The sequence below is a fragment of the Uloborus diversus genome, chromosome 10 (assembly GCF_026930045.1).
Source record: "Uloborus diversus isolate 005 chromosome 10, Udiv.v.3.1, whole genome shotgun sequence".
NCBI classification, from domain to species: Eukaryota; Metazoa; Arthropoda; class Arachnida; order Araneae; family Uloboridae; genus Uloborus; species Uloborus diversus.
In genome coordinates this window covers 109,019,382-109,039,046 of record NC_072740.1, presented here as the reverse complement: position 1 = coordinate 109,039,046, position 19,665 = coordinate 109,019,382, and the positions used below count along the sequence as shown (strand labels likewise).

Below are 19,665 nucleotides of genomic sequence, written 5' to 3'. Positions count from 1 at the left end.
TTACGAATTTTTGATCAATGAACCAAATCAGATACAGCTGGATTAAACATGTTAATGAAAGTAGGGGCATCGTGAGATGGTAAAATAAAATTGTGAAACATCTGTACCTCCAAAAGGTGCAAAGGATCAGAAGAATTGTTGTGTTGCCACTCACTAGGAAAACCTGAACTCCTCAGGGAAAATGAAAAAAATATTGAAATTTCTGGAGAAGTCAGGGAATTCTTTTTCAACATTTTCATTTGAAGTTTGAAATTACTGCACCAGTTGCGCCAAAGTACATTTATTGTGGCCAAAAAAAAAAAAAAAAAGTGTGCCATGGCTTTTCCAATTTTCAATTCTGTCTATCTGCTTCCCTTACATCTTGAATTGTGGGGCAGAGCGAGTGTGAATTATTGCAGTGTAATTGGTTTCACTTTGCCAGAAAATTGCAGCCATCTCTCCCCACCCATTAAAGGGGGGGGGGGGAACGAACTGATGTGTGTATCACATGACTTCCTTTTATGCCAATTTAATGATAATAGCGCTTTGGAGTAAGCAAGGAAACACTAAATATTTTCACCCCTAGTTTCTTGCGAACCGAAGCAAAAAAACGTTTTACACAGATTTATTTCTCCATTATTGGCAATTTTAATGTGATTCAGTGGTTAACTCTTTAAATATCACCAACATTGACCAAATTAAAACCAGATTTAAAAGTTAAATTTAAAAAAAAAATCGCCAAAATTTATCGCCAAGTTGGCGACAAAACATGGCGGCCAAAAGCTTGGCGATATACCGCCAAGTGTTTGACAAATTATAACACCACTTGAGTTAGCATTGAAATTAACAGTGATTTCCCCAAAAAAAGGTGTAAAAGACCCCCTTAGGAACATCCGAATGCAACCAAAAGAGAAGGTGTACAACTAGACCCCACTAGGAGTCTACGTACAAAATTTCAACTTTCTAGGACATACCGTGTTTGAGTTATGCGAGATACGTACATACACACGGACGCCACGAGAAAACTCATTGTAATTAATCTGTACGTTCCTAGGCATATATCCACGCGTGGTCGGGTCGAAAAAAAAAAAAAAAACATTCATTCGGGGGTGAGCAAAATGGAAATTAAGGCCGATTTTTGAGTGAAATTTTTTTCGCGAATACAATACTTTCTTTTTTCTAAAACGAAGTAAAAAAGACTCACCAGATTCCTTTCATTGCTCTTATAGCAGAATAAATGGTTTTCAGTAGCTAAAAACAAAACTTTTCAGCGATTCACGCCACTTTTAAAATGAATTGAAAGCTCGGCAATCCGGAAAGTACAGAAAATCTCAAATACCTTATGCGTGAATCTTCCGAATCGTTAAGGGAACAAAAATTGAAGCTCATTTTGAAATATTGAATGCAATAAAGCTAAAAGAAAAAAAAAATGAAATGATATCTTTTCAAACTAGGAACTATAATTTACAAAAAATGCGATCGCGGAATCGAACCCACGCATAACTGCGTTCGCAAAAACGGTTCATTCTTATATATAGGATTAAGAGAAATAAAGAATTCTGATTTATATTCGTTTATTTCATTTTATTTTAATATTTTTGAGAATCTTTATTTCCATTTTTATGCTATTTTTGAAACAATAAGTTTTCAAACTGGTGCCAGATTTTTAGGTTATATTACAAACGCTAAATATAATAACAAATTTGAGCTAAAATTTCCATTTTTTCCTTCTGCATAAAATGAAAACATGATTTAAAAGTGCAAAAATAACTTTGATTTAATCTATAAATACAAAGCAATTAGTTTATAATGATGACTTACCATAGGTTCATCTGTATTCTTTTGAAACTGAACTAAACGAACTCTAGTAACTGAATCAGCTTCAGGTCCAATTTCTGTTTCCATACCTTGGCCACCATTCGCATATGGAGCAACAGGAGGAGGGGTTACACGAATAGCATCTTCACCATATACTTCTTGGGCAAGAACATCATGAGCTTGCAACAAACTCTGGAATAGATAAAAATGAAAGGTAACTTATAACTTATTGGATAAATTCGAAAGAGTAAATAAGTCACTAAAAATAATTTTAGTACTTTTTTTTACTTTGTTTCATAAAAATAAAATGCAGAAAAGAAGAATGTCTCTAATAGTATTAACGGAACAAAAATGCATTCAGTGGCATCAATATAATATTATACGCATTTTGTCTTTTGTACAGCAGGGATTATCGTGTAACATGCCGTTCAAACTAATATTTGCTAAAGAACCAGTGGTTGCGAAGTAGTTAATGATTCCATTTTAAATTACATTTTCGTTTTACATTTTGAGTTATTATTTATAATATCACTACATTATTTTTTCTCCATAACCGATTTTTTTATATTATTTTACATTCGTTTATCTACACTATTAAAATCTGAGAGTGTCTATATCTATGCATGTATGTGTGTATGTAATCGTAACTCCTCTGGACCGCCAGAAAATTGAAGATCGAATCAAGTATCGATAGATTCGTAATTTTTCGGACATCATGTTTAGGCAGATTTCATATTTCTCGACTTTAATTAGCTGGAGGTATAAATTTTAAACGTCCTTTCACCCCCCCCCCCTTTCTTCGCGGAAAACCACGTATTTTGCTAATGGCAAGTTGCCAATAATTTTTCACTCTTTCTTTGCTTAAAGGTGAAGTGATTCGGTTGATGAGGGTCTATTTTAACGGAAAGCGAGTTAGGTAAGGAGCGCTTTTTTGAAGCTATCTAATTTTTTCTTCATATTTCCCTTTGAAGGAACGTAACTTATGATTCAAAAACGTCAGTTCAAATTCTTTCACCCACTTGAGCAGCTCAAGCGACAAGTACGGAGTGAAGCTCCCGAGGGCAGTGTACCTGCAGGACGAGCCGCCATAGGCGAGGAGGCCGAGGTTAAGGCCACAGGCGGCTAGAAGGGGACGGAGCTCCCAAAGTCGTCATTTTTGATTATGCTGAAAGTTTAACGCATGTTCTTTTTCGAAACTATAAGAAACTTCCCTTTTTAAAAAATTTTGTTCAAAAAGATTATTTCTTAAAAGTTTTGGGAAGTCGAAGTTGGACTCCGTTTGATTCTTGAAGAATAACATGCCAATTTACATAAGTTAATATTTTTTACGCCAAGAGTGAACATTGCACTAACAATTATTTTGTGTTCAACTATGTTACGGCATGAATACTTATAATTGACAATCGATGCAAATTTCATTCAAAGCTGTGCAAAAAAAAAAAAAAAAAAAAAAATTTGATCATGAAAATCCTTTTACGTAAAAGTGAATCGTACTGGTATATATTTCAGTGAATATACATACTAATTGTACCCAAAAAAGTAAGATATGTATGGTTGACTCTAATATTTGACTCATTTGACTCTGAAATTGCAAACTCTTAGAATTACATGACTTCCAACGTCATTTACTGCTTTCGTTTATGCTGAGCAAAACATTTAGCTTTCTTTGCACAGCTTTGAATAACCTTCAAGCCAACAGTATATATTTATTTCAGATCTTATGGTTCACAAAGGATTTAATAATGTTTTTTCGGATCGATGTACACATTCGTTATACATCCATTTTGTAAATATGTGCCTCAAAAGCATTTCCTTTATAGGCATAATTTTAAATTTATTTTCTATATAGGTCACCCCATAAAACACATTCATGATAGCTGTAAAAGCTCTGTTTTGGACGCATAATACGAAGCGTGTTTGTGTTTTTATTCTACATATGAGTCAAAATGTTGTCTGCAGTTTGTCAAACTTGATTACAACCTCAATGACGTCATTTATTCGTTTCAAAGAAAATACACGTGAAAGATATCTATTAAACGAGCTGATGTGTGAATCACATGACTTAATTTTACGCCAATTTAATGATAACAGCGCCTTGGAGTAAGCAAGGAAACACTAAATATTTTCACCCCTAATTTCTTGCGAACCGAAGCAAAAAAATGTTTTTACACAGATTTATTTCCCCAGTACTGGCAACTTAAATGTGATTCAGTGGTTAACTCTTTAAATATCACCAACATTGGCCAAATTAAAACCAGATTTGAAAATTAAAAAAAACAAAAGCCAAATTTTTTCGCCAAGTTGGCGACAAAACTTAGCATCCAAAAGCTTGGCGGTATGTCGCCAAATGTTTGACAAATTATAACACCACTTGAGTAAGCATCGAAATTAACAATGATTACCCCCAACCCCCCAAAAAGGTATAAAAGACCCCCTTAGGAACATCCGAATGCAACCAAAAGGCAGGCCCGCGCCAAACCTGATCGGCGCCGTCGTGCAGATGCCTTTTGAGCGCCTGTATGCAGTGGCGTTTGGCGAAAATATGGTTAAAACCTGGAATTAGGTTTTGTAGACAAATGTGATGTAGAAAAAAATGTTTGGCATTTAATTAAAAAAAAAAACAATGTGCAATAACGTGTATTTTGTTTTGGGTTAAGAGTGTACGTTTTTTTACTTCATATCTCGCGTTATTTCGAGTTACGTAGCTCCTCTGATACGCTATTGCGTTTTAGAAAAAGAACAAATTTCTCTCTTATCTCTAATTGTTGAATAACTAATCAAACTTGTATACCTCTTAAAACATAACAGGGTATTATATTTCTAAATTGAAGGATATCCCACCTTAAAATCTGAAACTGAAATCCCTTCGAGTAAAACCAAAAATTATAAATAATGGAAGGCATTGAATATGATAATATAAAACAAATACATTATCCAAAAGCTCTTTTTTTTTGACAAACAAATAGTTAAAGAAAAAGGAAGGGGGGGGGGGAGGAATCGAGTAATTTGGTCAAGTCGTTATTTTATGAGACTAAAAAGTTAACCCAAATTGTTGTCTACAATATCCAAATATTAGCTTTCACAAATAAAATACATATATGCAAATGGGCTTACATTATTTTTTATGTATGATAACATGAAATAGTCGAATTACCACGAAAAATAATTAAAAATCGCAAAAATACATATTTAACAAATTATAATGCAACATATTCACCTCAATATCCAAAATGGGAATATAAAATTTCTTGTGCCTCATATGCTTCTCAGCTTTTAGACATACCGAAACAGCATTCACGGTTCCACATTAGGAAGAAAAATGCTAGTTTAATGCATTAATTAGCATCACGTGTTTTCATTGTAAAAGATTTCGCTTTTGAAAAGTATGTTTAGACTCGACTAGGCAATTTATTTTTTCTTTTAGATAGGCAGCGAGAGGATTGCTCGTTTCACTTATAGCAGTGTAATTTTACCGCCACCATTAGACATAATCAGTGCCTAATGAACGCACGGTCTGACAGATTCACGGACCTGGGAACCACAATTTTAGGGTCATCCAAATGGGGTGAATTTCTCTTCTTATTCCCTTTTTTGAAAACTTCCACATGAAAAATGAGCAGATTCTCATGTGAGAGGGGCACCAAATTTTTCCAGGGCATGTGCATCATTTTGGCTTGATCGGGCCCTGGATATAATGCTAAGTTCAATTTTATTATTATTTTTATTTGGTTGGAAAGAGTTCCTCTATTTAGAGCATTTTTGATTGTGAGAGCTAGGCGCCTTTTTGACTCTGGCGCCGTCGTGCCCCGCACGACCTCGCACATAAGGACGGCGTGTCCCTGCCAAAAGGGAAGGTGCACAACTAGACTACAATAGGAGTCTACGCACCAAATTTCAACTTTCTAGGACATACCGTTTTTGAGTCATGCGAAGCACATACGCACATACATACGTAAATACGGACATCATTAGAAAACTCGTTGTAATTAACTCGGGGATCGTAAAAACGGATATTTCGGGTGTCTGTACGTTCCTAGGCATATATCCACGTGTGGTCGGGTCAAAAAAACCCCTCAACATTCATTCGGGGGGTGAGCAAAATGGAAATTAAGGCCGATATTTGAATTAAAATTTTTTCGCAAATACAATACTTCCTTTTTTGTAAAAGGAAGTAAAAACGCAGAAGACTAATGAACAATATACGATTCAACCTGCGACCCTACAGCTGAGTGATATTTCCTCTTCTGTTATCACATTAAAGATTATCTTAAAAACCACTTCGAAAATGCAGTAAATTCGCACGGATACCTTCCAAATATTGAAGGCCATTTGTGATAGATTTTATGCTTTTTCTTGCCGATCAATGTTTTCGGGTCTCTAAAGCTCGCTCCGTTTCTGCCACGAAAGATTGAAATCGTGTTGAATGAAGTAAACATAAGTTAGGAAAACGAGCTTAACATCTAATGCTTGTACAAATCAGGTTCGGATTCAATAAAAAATTGCTATTTGTGTCTAGTTAAAGAGCTTTTCATAATGAAGTCAATGCTCAGTGCTTTGAATACCGTAAGGGCAAACGAGGCAGGTGCCCCACTGGAAGGGGTCCCACAACAATCCGATACGAAATATTACAAAATTTTACCAAAAAAAAAAAAAAAAAGATAATTTTAGCATTGAAATCGAAGAAAAAAAGGCTTTTAATAAATCTACAAACAATCATTACTTGAACATTTAATTTTACTAAAGTAAAAAAATTATTGGAGGGGGTTGATACACAAAAAATAAAAACTAATTAATTTAAGAAGTACTTATGCTCTTATTCTCCTAAAAATCATGCCAGATTAGTAAGTGCGTGTTTTGTAATAAATAATTTATTATTTCAGCTTTATAAATTTATCAATCATATGAGGTAGTGAGAAGCAAAGTGGCAAAATTAAAAATTTGGAGATAACCAGTACAAATGGTAGGTGAACCTCTGCTCTGTCTTGGGGCAAGAGATTTTACTAGTAGCCCTGGTAGGTGCTGCAGTATAGCATGATTTAGAAAAAAAATTCAATGAAAGCCTACCTAGGAGCTGATCTTTAAACGTATTTTACTCGAAACTTAAAATAGTCCACTTGCATGCCTTTGCTTCTCACTGCCTCATATCAGGTATTTTATCCGCAAAATATTCACCACAGACTGCTTTCGTCCTCTATACATTGCATACCAGTTTCTAGTAAACAATTTCTGAAGAAGTTTCTTTATTTTTATTTATGTGTATGAGGTAGTATTGGAATCTACTACGTAACCCAGAAGATACTTTATGCCCATAATACAGTTTAACTGAAACACAGTTTAAGGGTAAAATTCAGAGGAATGGCAACCTTAAGAGAGGGCCCCCTCCAAAAGCATTCACCCCAGGGCCCTGTTAATAATAGAACAGTCCATTCATTTAAATTCAGTCAATTGTGCGAGTGCTAAAGAAAAATTAAAAGGTGTTATTAGCAGATATAAAATAAAAAGACGTTCGTGTATATAGTTCAAGGAAAATGGGTTTGCCTTCTCGTAACGTAAATAAAGATGAAATCCCTAGACTATTATTAGGTATTATGGATTAATTTTAAATAATACCCGAATTCAAACAACCTTGTTTCGATCTAACCATTTTTATTCGCTAGTAGAATTCTGCCGTACAGAACCGAAATTTTATGATGAAACGTAGTCACAAAAAATAGAAAGCTTCTTATTTAAAAGCAAAATTTAGATCAGATCAATTAGTAGTTTTAAGATCTAACCGTTTTATGCCTTATTTAATTATGCCGATAAAGCTTGAGTGGGATTGAAGAAAAATTCCAGAAAATTATCGCAAATTTTTACAACGGTGATTTTGCAATTAAGTCCTATTTATTCGTGTGTCCATGGGGGGAAAAAAGAAAAAAAAAAAAAGAGGGGGGGGGGGGGTGAATAACGCTCAAGTAACCGGAATTATTGTGTAAGATTTTTTTGTTTTTTTGGACAGACTGATTTCACGAGCCAGTGAAATGACGAAATTTACAACCACGTGGAAAAAAAAATCAAGAACAATTAGTTTTGCATTTAATGTGTCGGTTGTAATAAAGATGAAAATGTTTTGCTTTTTCATTAAACTCAATTGTGTTTTTTTTTTTTTTTTTCTCAAGCAACTTGTAATTCTTTTCCAACTCAGTTTTAAGACTAGAGAGTCAGGTTGTCTTGTTAAATTTTACACAAAATGCAAATCTCCATGTCTAAATAAAGCGGGTAGTTTTTACTGATTAAGTTCTCTCTTCATTGTTTTAATTTTTGAACTTAAGTATTACACATTGTATTGCATAAACTTGAGTTTACTGTTTCAGGTTCATACCGAAGTCAAATACCGTTTCCAATCAAATTCAAACAGTACAGCAACAATATTTCAACAATTTTGTTACGACACAATTTTTCTGGCCTTAAGTTAATCTTCCTTTTCTTTTTCAATACGTTTTAATTTTTCAGAGTTTTTACTTACCTTCATTAATTTTTACATACAAAGGCATATATTACTAAGTTCATTCCTACATTTTTTGCGATTTTTTTTATTTTACGAATTTTTTCTAGGAAGTAAGAATATTTTTCAAGTAATTATTACTTTTTTTCACATTTCTTATAACTATAAAAATGAGTTTCTGCGATTTAATCTGAACATAAGCTAAACTTTTCTTATCCATCATTCGATATTTCTGAGTAAACACACCCACATAACCATCAAAAACAAACTAATAAATTAATCCAAAGCTGAAAAATTCTCATGCCTGCTTTTTATTTACTATTTGTATAATAGCAGCGCATAATCACCTGCGTGCTTTTTACAGAACTGTATAATTTTTAAAGTAATTGGCATAACGTTTGGGTACATAGCTTTAGTGATTTAGTGACTATTTATTAAGTTTTAAAAAGGTTCGTGAGTAGAAAAAAAAAATAAATATTGTTTCAGATGTCGATGTTATCTGCCTTCCTTCAACTTCTATGCCTCTTTTTATAAGACACGTTGTTATACTGCAGTGTGCAGGTAAACGGCAGTATCTGCAAAAATGAGTTTTCGAGATATTCGAAGAAATGTGAGGTGGATTCAATACAAACAGGGAAATGTTGGAATTAACCGTTTTTTTTCGCCCTTTTTTTCAGCGGAAACAAAATAAGAGAGCTTGTACAATAAAGATAACGTACAATAAATGACAAAAATGCAAAAAAAAAAAAAAAAAAAAAAAAGAAAAACTTGCAGTTACTGCCCTTTACCTGCACACGGCAGTATACACGCAATACATTCAACAGAGCATAAAAACATCCAATCAGGAAATAAGTGCATATTCAGCCAAAGTCACGAAAAACACAAGTCCTTAACTGGTGAGTGAGATATTTTTTTTTAACGAAGTTGGTGACGTGGGGAGTATGTACAGCATCAATATTATATTTCTTTTGTACTCCACAAAATTTGGCAAGTTACAGTAGGACATTTTCCAACGATTTTTGCATTATTTATTTATATAAACACAACTGAAACAGTGCCGAAGGTGACAAAAAAAATTATATATATATATATATATATATATATATATATATATATATATATATATATATATATATATATATATATATATATATATATATATGTATATATATATATATATATATATATATATATATATATATATATATATATATATATATATATATGTATATATATATATATATATATATATATATATATATATATATATATATATATATATATATATATTTATATATGTATATATATATATATATATATATATATATATATATATATATATATATTTATATATGTATATATATATATATATATATATATATATTTATATATATATATATATATATATATATATATATATAAAGCCATATATCGTCGACTCAAAACAACAATAAGACATCAAGTCCCACAAATATATAAATAAATAAAATGTTGATTTCAAACGAAGCTACCGTGCCTCCAAGAGTCCAAACAAATAAATAAATGAATATTTTAAAATTAAAAAAAAACCCCATAAAACATAAAAATATAAATGCACAACTAACTTATTAAAAAGAACAATTTCATATATATATATATATATATATATATATATATATATATATATATATATATATATACATACACAAATAAACCAAAGCACACGCCTAACTGGCAAGATTTGTCACAAAAAATTCAAAGCATCGAGAAATACTTGCATTTATGAGGTAAAAAATTAAATTAGCACACTGAGAGAGAAACGCGACCTCTTGATGCAGCCGCAAGGAGAAAGACATAACTCAATAGCAAAAATCCTTTGAGTCAAACTATGTTTCACTGGAACAAATGAGATCAAATAACTAGCACAGCCGAGCTAAGAGCAAACGAAGCAAAAGTCATATTGATCGCAACATCAGATCCGTCTCCGCACTGCAGAACACAATTCAAGTACTCAACCCGATTTACAGTTACCGAATTGAAATATTTATTCTGCTTACAGAATAAAAATACAGACATCATCTTACAGATGCTGGTGGCACGGAATCGATCAAAATTCCGATTTAATGGAAAAAAAAAAGATCTCTCGAAAGTTGAAATAAGGTGAGAAAAGCCTACATCTTCTTTTCCTTTATGTTTTTCTTAACTTTTCAACTTTTTTTTTTTTTCACTACACAGCTCACCGGCAACAATAGGGGCACAATTTGAAAATTTGAAAAAAAAAAAAAAAAAAAAATATTGATATCAAATCCGAAATCAACGCTCGTTCTTGATAAAATACTGGCAGCAACTCAGTTTACATGATAGGTGCTTAGCAGCGTAGTATCATGAAATTTCAATTTAAAAGAAAGATTTTTAAACGTAATTATGTACTATTAATTTAGACTACAAAACCCAACCAGGAAACACAGCATCAAGTGCTGACATTTAAGAGGTGCGTCAGGAAATTTAGGGGTGCCCATTCCCCCCAAAGAGCGATGGCGCACACTCTCAAATGCTGTGGAGTACCCCCTCAGAACGAGAACCCCCCCCCCAAATAAGATCAAAATCCCTGTCAAATTCCTCCCCCCTAAAAATTTCAATGGTGCAGGTTGTGCCGTGGACCCCCCCCCCCCCTCCCTTTTGGCACTCCCGGGGAAATTAATGTATTTATATACAAGTAGGCGTGTTTTTTTTTAAATACATAACTAGCATTGAAATGTATACCCCGCCTCCAGTAAAATTCGAAACCACTGGCCTGACAGCATCATAATTTTTTTTTTCTTAGTTTACAAAGTAGTGTTTGAGAATAACACAGTTCAACGTAGTATTACGTAAAATCTAGGTTTTCTCTAATTCTGTTTTTTAGAGATGTGTCACTATTGTCGCTTGTGAGCAACATAGATACAGGGGCGTCCTCGATGGGCGGTCACTGTGCCCTCCCAACGAATTTCCTTATTCGGAAAATTTCGTTTGACAGTTCGGAAAACTTGAGGAAGTTTTGCAATTAATTGCTTCACTAATTACTTGTAAAGCTCCAACGAAGCGCACTATTTATTTAACACTAAATATAGCATTATTCTACTATGTTCACATTTTATACAATATAAGACGCTATTACAAATACAATACAAAAACTAAATCTTTTAAGAACTTGAGTGCAACAATTGATGATTAGAGTTCTTTCATTAAAATAGATTCAAGTTGTAAGAATGAAGATCTAGAAAACGTGATCGTATGTAATCAAACTGTATTTTTCAAAACCTTCACGAAAAATTAAAAGCTACCTTAATATAAAATAAACATAAAACAGGATTCACCTGCCCCCCCCCCCATCCCAAGCTTTATAGTTAACAACAGATTTAAAAAGTATTAAAACTAATTTTTTAAAATACTATGCGCCAGATTCATCTTTTAAATATAAAGAAGCTTACTAGCGTTATTGCAGAAGAAACTATTTATAATCCAGATATCCAATACGATTTATCAATGGAGCAAATAAATTGGCTTGTGTTGTTCACTTGGTAGTCAAAACTTAAATTCTTATTAAACACTAAATAACTGATTTGTGCATCCGTAGCAATTTAGAAGAACTAACAAGATGAACTTATTACGCTAGATAGACTATTGGTTTTAAGAACTGAATTCATTACCTTGAAGAAAAGATCCAATTACTAATACTATAAATCAAGTTCTGGGCGTTATTTAAATGAAACAGTGACAAGAGAACTAAATGCACACAAGGGTTTTGTTTCATTTGCGTCATGATCAATTCTCTCGCTTGATTGCGTCATCGTATATTCGTTAGAAATATTTGTCATTTCATTAGTTGGATCAAATGCGCATCTGATTAAACGTATTGATTTAGTAAAGACATCCAGAGCGGTTTCCGTAATTCAGATTTTAGTAGGATGTACTGAAAAGCTGCTGGTAGATTGGTTACATTATGCTGATGTTAATGATGCATAAATTTCTAAACTGTTGACTTCATTATGAGCGAGTTTTAGAGGGGAAAAAAAAAAGAAAAGAAAAGATTTAAAAAAAAAAGTACTAACAGAAGATCTTGGAAACTTCTAATCTGTTTTTTTATTTATTTTATTTTTTTAATCACGACTTCTGCGTCAACATATTGAGAGCTCATTTTGAAGGTCTGTCAAGGAAAGCCCCGATAGGAGGTCACTGTGACCTCCCAAAAATTTCCTTATTCGTCAAATTTTGTCTGACGATTCGGCAAAATCATCATCACTCGGCGAAATTTGAAGTTTCATTCGGAAAAATTGTCATCATTCGGCAAAATTTGCAGTTCCATTCGGCAAACTGCACTTCCGCTCTCCGAAAAATTTAAGTTGGGGGTGCCCCTGGGTCTGTCTGTAAAACGGATTTTCATCATAAATATGGACAATTTTATGGGAAAAAGCAGAATCTCGAGAAAAGAGCTGAATTCGAAAACTCTGATAAGTTGAGGCTTGACCTTGACAAAATCAACTTCAGTGAAAAAGGAAGGAATTAGGAGCTGGGGCTTTCTATTCAACGAAAGTCATCCAAATCAACTTAGCGTCAATGACCCACCCTAAAAAGAAATAAATATTGAGGTCAAGCCTCAACTAATCAGAGCAACACTACACCAAAGTGGGCAGGTAAACGGCAGTATCTGCAGAAATGAGTTTTCGAGACATTTGAAGAAAAGTGTGTTGGGTTGAATACTAACAATAGGAAAGTGTTGGAATTAGATGGTGTTTTCGCGCCTTTTTGTCAGCTGAAACTAAATAAGCAAGCTTGCACAATAAAGCTACGTACAACAGATGACAAAAATACAAATAAATGAAAAATTTGCAGTTACTGCCCTTTATCTGCCTAAGGCAGCATAAGTATTAAAATCAAACAAAAATCGTTGCGCTTTTCATGTTTTCTGAAAACGAATGATGGTGCGTTCATACAAATTTCCAGATCCATCCACTTTTGAATATCAATCCACCTATATTGAATACTTGAAACTATTTTGGATAAATTGCTTCAAGCATTAGCAGAATGTGATAATTAAAAGCATAATATTTTACTACCAATTTTCTGTTTTCGGGTTCTAGTTGCCATATGGCTCTGATAATGGCTACTTGGCCGTGGACGAACTCATTAACTTATGTTTGGGTTGAAACAGGAGAAACTCATATTACACTCGCTCAACCCAATACACTTTATTTGCGAAGCTCACGGGGTTCCCTCATCCCCTTTTAATAAGTGGAATCGTTTAATCCTTCTCACGCTGGAAGTAGCCAACATCAGAGCCAAACTGTAACTGTAGACAGAGATATTTCACATTTCGTTTGACTTCATTGACTGCAGAAATTGCCTAGAACCTTGTAAATAACCATATTATGCACAATTTTGTGCAAACCAGCAATTGGTTCAACTCTGAATTATCTGTTTGCTTTCAGACTGTTGATTCAACAAGTAGAAAATGTAAGGATGCGGATATGAAATATTTTTCAAAAATGTCATTAAAAAAAAAAAACCCTTGTAGTTTCCGATCTGCGGGCAATCGGTTATCAACTTGAGAGTCTCTTGAAAGTTTTGCATTATCAAGCTTTCGGAAATCATCAAAGACATTGTTTTGGATCAAACAATGTCGATTCATGAACTTACTACACTTTAAAATATCAACATTTTAAGCGTTTTAAAGACTAAAAGGAAATTCTATATCTTTTTCTGTGAAACTTTTAATGCATGTGAAACTTACAGTAAATTCTTGTACTGCAGCTAAATTTTGTCAAAGTTCCACGACCATCCCTAAGTTTATTAATAGTTCCATGCCGATGAAAAAACTTTTTACACCTTAAAATATTCATATTTTAAACGTAGCTATAAGGCAATGGTATAATTTTTATGTGGAAATTCTAATATATGAGAAATTTAAGCGGTGAATTCTTTTAATCATATACAACCAAGGTCACTTTGTGTTGCGACAAAATTTTTCAACTTACACGAGCGTCCACCAGAATACTCCAAGTATATGAGGCAAAAATGCTTTATTTGAGTTCACCTAGCCTTTTCTTCTTTTTTTTTCGGCCACCTCTTAAAGCTACTGTGTCAGTTGGCATAAAACAAAATGGAATTATATTTTTAAAAAAAAAATGGCTAGGTGGACATAAACGAAACCACTATGCCCCAAAGCAAAGGGACGTAGTGCGAAAATTTAAAATTTGAATATAATTGGTACAAATGGTAGGAGAACTGATGATAGGAGAATGGAAAGGAGAGTGAAAGCCTACGTAGGATCAGAACTTCAAACGTGATTTGCTCGAAACTTTAAAAAGTCCAATTACATCCCTTTGCTTCTCACAGCCTCATTTGCTATGGTCCAGAGAAGTTTTTGCAAGAAACTCAAATTTATTATAAAAAGCTGTCATTGGGACGGAAATAAGAGAGATATGAAGGGACATGAGAATCTCACCCCTTTGATTAATTTAATAAATGATAAGATGAACAAATACACACTATACCAACAGTTTCTTCAAAATTGAATTTTCACTTGACACTCGAAATGTAGTTTCTCGTGTTATTCAATTTCCACAAAAAGCATTTTTGCCCGAACATCCCGAGGTCGATAATCTGGGAGACAAATTGAATTTTCTTTGAAAATACATGTCTCATGAATTTTGAAAGTATTTTTCTGAAAGTGTACTATTTTACATTCAATTCTCACAGAAATAGCCTAAGAAAGAGAGAGTTTTTATATAGAAAAAAAAAATCAGTTAATTTTTAGCCAATACACAACCTACGTATTTAGAAAAAAAAAACTTTGGCTTTTTTCTTGAATATGTACATAAATTATACATGTGCACAAAATAAAAATAGAAAACCTCGTACGCTTTCAACGTTCAGATTGAATGAATAAATAAATAAGTAAATAAATAAAAATAAATAAAAGTTAATAAAAAAATATAAAGAAAATTTAAAAAGAAAATTGGATGTCTAGACTCATATAAACTCGAAGAGGATTTGTAAGAAAGTAGAAATTGTCTGATTCAGTAAAATGTACCTAGAATACGGTTCCAGAAATTAGGAAATTGCCTGGAATTGGGAGAAAATTTTATAGTTCAGTTCAAGAGAAACACTACAAGCGTTGAGAATACATCCCCCCCCCTTTAAAAATTTGAAATGACGGGCTTGAAGGTGAAGTATTTATCTTCCAATGAAACCTCTCCGACAATGACACTATTTGGATGGAAATGTATTAGTGAAAATGCATGCGATTTGTTTGCAGAAAATCCGAGTTCCAAAGATATTAGAATCCGAGTAAAGAATTATGAGAGACCTTTTCCAAAATTCCAATGGATTTTCTGCTTGGGGAGGGGGGGGGGGAGGATTGCTTCTAAGCTTTTGTCGGGCAGTAATACAAGCGACTGTTAGATTAGGCAATACATTCATTTGTCACGCCACAAATAAAGGGAAAATAATGAATGACATTTCTAGCACTAACCATGTGATTTGATCACTTGGTTGTGGATGGGGGTACGTTTTTGGTGGCTATGCAGCGCAAGCCCAGAAAGCCAAAATTTACATGAAGCAGAGCGGACTAATTAGAAAATTATACAATTATACCAGGGTTGTAGTTCTCTGCGCGTGTGTGTGTGTGGGAGGGGGGATTCTCCTCTCAAATAAAATTTTCAATCCCCCAAAGTACTGTTGAAACCCTCTACCTTTTTCTCCATATCATGTCCCCCCGTCGTTTTTTTTTACAAGTGTTATTTGAAATATTTTCTGTTTTGGAAGAACTGCCTCTCCTTGCTTCGCACTGGATACACCCTTGCTGTACAGACACACACACACACACACACACATATATATATATATATATATATATATATATATAAATAAATTCTCATTCATATATAACTTTCATTAAAGTGAAAACACCCTATTCGATTTAGTATTTCCAGTTGTTATGATAGGATTGCCAAACCGATTATAAGATTTGTTAAAAATGTGCTCCGCCAAAAATTGTGAGAGCTGGCAGGGCGCACCTTACGAAGCTATGTTCTTTTAAGGGCGGTACCAAATAACAGCTAATTAATTCGTAATGCAAAAGTAGGATGAACAACATTCTTTACATAGATTTTTTTGCTGACGAGGCAGGACTTTTACATTAATTATTTGAGCTGGAAATATTAAGTAGAAACGTCATTAACGCATCATTAACTTGTGCAATGACATACACATTTTGATGTGGATTACTTGGAAATTTTTTCAAAAGAAAAAACAGCTTAAATTTTTGTAGGTGAGGTTTTTTTTTTGTAACGTAAGTGGTAGGTGGGGTGTATGTAACGCCAATATTATATTTCCCTTTTACTGCACAAAATTTAACAAATTGAAGTAGGAACATTTGTAATGATTTTTGTATTATTTTATTTATTTGTTACCATTAAAGTGTACAATTCATTTATTTCATAGAATAACGAGGTATTTCATGAAATAACTAGACAAGTCAGTTCAAGTACACAATAGATGAAAACTGCCATACTTTACCGAGTAATTTCATGAAATAACTAGTTATGCTATGAAAATGATAGAACGTTAAAGTGAAATATAAATGGTTTTAAAGTTATTTTATAAATTAATTGAACCTAAATAACAAAAATCTCTCAATTTTTATTCCTATTGCAGATGATCCATCGTTAAATGATAAGGAAAAGCAGATGATATAATTTACAGTGGTGTTACTGGGGGGGGGGGGGACGGTCCGCTAAGGGTGTCACCCGTCTGGGGGTGATACCCAAAGTAAAATTGCAAGTTTTTGAAAGCTTTAATGCATTTTTAAGACTACAAATTTGAAAATTTTCTCGGGGGGAGGGGGGGTGAATGTCACCACAAATTACCGCCCTGGGTGTTATTCATGCTAGGTACGCCACTGAATTTATCATAATAACTTATCAACATAAATCGTCGCCTCAAAGCAACAGTTGGATATCTTATCCTTATTGCTAGGATCAGATGTCTTACCGTTGCTCTGAGGGGAGGAAAAATAAATCTAAGAGCAAAGGAATGGACCGTATGCACATTGCACACACACACACACACACGTCATGGAGACGCAGCTATAAACGGTTCAAAACTGACTAAAAGCAGCTAGAGCTAGTTTAAAAGAACGTTTGAGTGCTCTATTTCGTACTTTAACGATCAACTAATTGTTATTCTATAGAATACCTCGTTCATCAAGTTCTTTCATGAAATACCTAATTTTTCTAAGAAACAACGGATTTTATACTTTAATGGTAACATATTGTATAAATAATACAACTGAAACAGAATCGTTGTGACATACGTACAAGTAAGAAATACAAAACGTTTGAATGTTACAGTCCAGTTCTTCTAGGATGTAAGACACCCCTACCTGATCAGTTAAGTTTTAGCATCTTTTAGACTGGTGGAAAAAAAGGATTGGAATTTAAAAAGTTTGAGCGCTTTATTATTTTTTAAAACACAAAAGGTCAAACGTTCTAAATGTTAAAAATAAAAGCAGTAAGAATGTCTGTTTTCTCCACCATCTTTTTTTTCATTCTTAGAAAAATGGTATTGATAATTTAACTACAGTCGGACCTCGATTTAACGAATTCGTTGGGTCCGCAACTTTTATGCGGTTAAATCGGGGTTATTCGTAATATCGGGGTGCGAAAAAAATGTATAAAAAAATTGCACTTTCCTTATTTACTAGCATTAATAAGCAACCGCTCAAACATATCCATAGTTAAAAAGTGTACACTTTTTATTCAGTATTCCGGAACTTATTACACACTAGTTAATTTGAAATATTTAAGTACTGAGCAATAACATTTTTGACAATTTTCTTGACGCTTGACTCGAAGTAGATCTCTTTCGACTTTATGGAGAGAAGAAAATACTGTATCATTTCAGCCTGCAGACACGTTCTTAGTTTCCAGGCCATGTAAAGCATTAGAAAAAGTAAGTTTTAATGGGAGTTTCTGACAGTATTCGAACTGAAAGTGCAACAATATGTAAATTACCTAGGTGGCGTAGTTGTTTTTCTAAGTATATAAGCATGGACTCTAGAGTTGGAAATGTGCTCAATTGATTTAATGGTTTGTTGGTCAAATTGACGCCGGGTCAAATGCATAAGTTAGATTTATTTATCAGCTCAGTGAGCACATTTTTATTTTTGAATGTAACATAAACCAATAAATGGTTTTTAACTTAATGTCTCTTGCTTTGCTACTCTGTTATCTACCAGTTTCATTACTGCTTTCTGCATCAGAATCGCATTCATTGGCCTTTGCCCATCTAAATTGCTGATTCCAAGAAAAGTCTTTTTCTGCCTCGGATAAGATCGATATATCATTTGGAAAACAATCCAATATTTCAGAACTCAAATTAACAATAAATAAATAAATAAATAAAAAATAAAATAAAATAAATAAATAAAAATAAATAAATAAATAAATAAATAAAAATGAATGAATAAATAAATCCGCCGTTAAGATACTTCGTTTATTCGGGGAAAAAGAAAATTTCGCTAAATCGCGAAATTCGTTGAATAGAGGTTCGTTAAATCGGGGTCCGACTGTATTACGGTCTCCACTGTGTTCGTATCACCTCTAAAAATGTCAAGGAATAATTTAATGCCTTAAAATAAAAGTCTAAGAAATATCTCTGACGATAAGTATTATTCAATGGTTGGTAAGTCATTTTATCGATTTCATAAAGAGTCATCTATATGCGTCTTTTATTGGCGGCAAAGTTCGTCTTGCACTTGCGTGAGAAGGGACAATTAAAAGGGAGAGGGGTGGCCAGAGAGGGGGGAGATCCATTATCATTCATGCATTTATTATGCATGACTTTTATTTGAGACTTAACTAACGAAACTTTTTAAGTATACGTGCTTCGCAATAATTATGTTACCAAAAAAAAAAAAAAGAAAAAGAAAGAAAGCAAAAACAATCTTACTCATAGATCATTAATATGGTATTACCACAATTTTTATTTCAATGATACGTTTGGCGCATGTAGGTAACTTAAAATAAATGGTCTTCCGTTTATATGACAGCGTAGTGTAGTATATACGAGTACATAAAAGAACTTAATATATTTCACTTTTTTAAGAAAAGGATTGGTCTTTCTTGTAACATATCATGTAACATAGATGCAATTAATGGGACAGAGAATGTATTATCCCATTATGCATGACTTTTTTCAACCCTAAAATGAACAAAACCTTCGTATCCTAACGTTAAAAAATAGTAGCAAAGTTTGCTGCACAGCGCTTTGAAGAGAAATCTGTATAAAGATTTTTCAGAAAAAGTTTTTAAAATGTTTCTATGAGGCTGTCAATTAATGATGTCGAATAAACAGCAAATTGC

At 33.2% G+C, this 19,665-nt stretch overlaps 1 protein-coding gene across 1 annotated transcript in view; it reads right to left on the bottom strand.

The window, feature by feature from the left end:
* The window catches only part of LOC129231130 (peripheral plasma membrane protein CASK-like), a 222,412-nt gene that overhangs the window by 35,098 nt on the left and 167,649 nt on the right, over positions 1–19,665 (bottom strand). Inside the window, exon 15 of the mRNA XM_054865377.1 lies at positions 1,801–1,989. Within this exon, the coding sequence (XP_054721352.1) occupies positions 1,801–1,989 (189 nt within the window). The remainder of the gene's footprint in view (positions 1–1,800; positions 1,990–19,665) is intronic.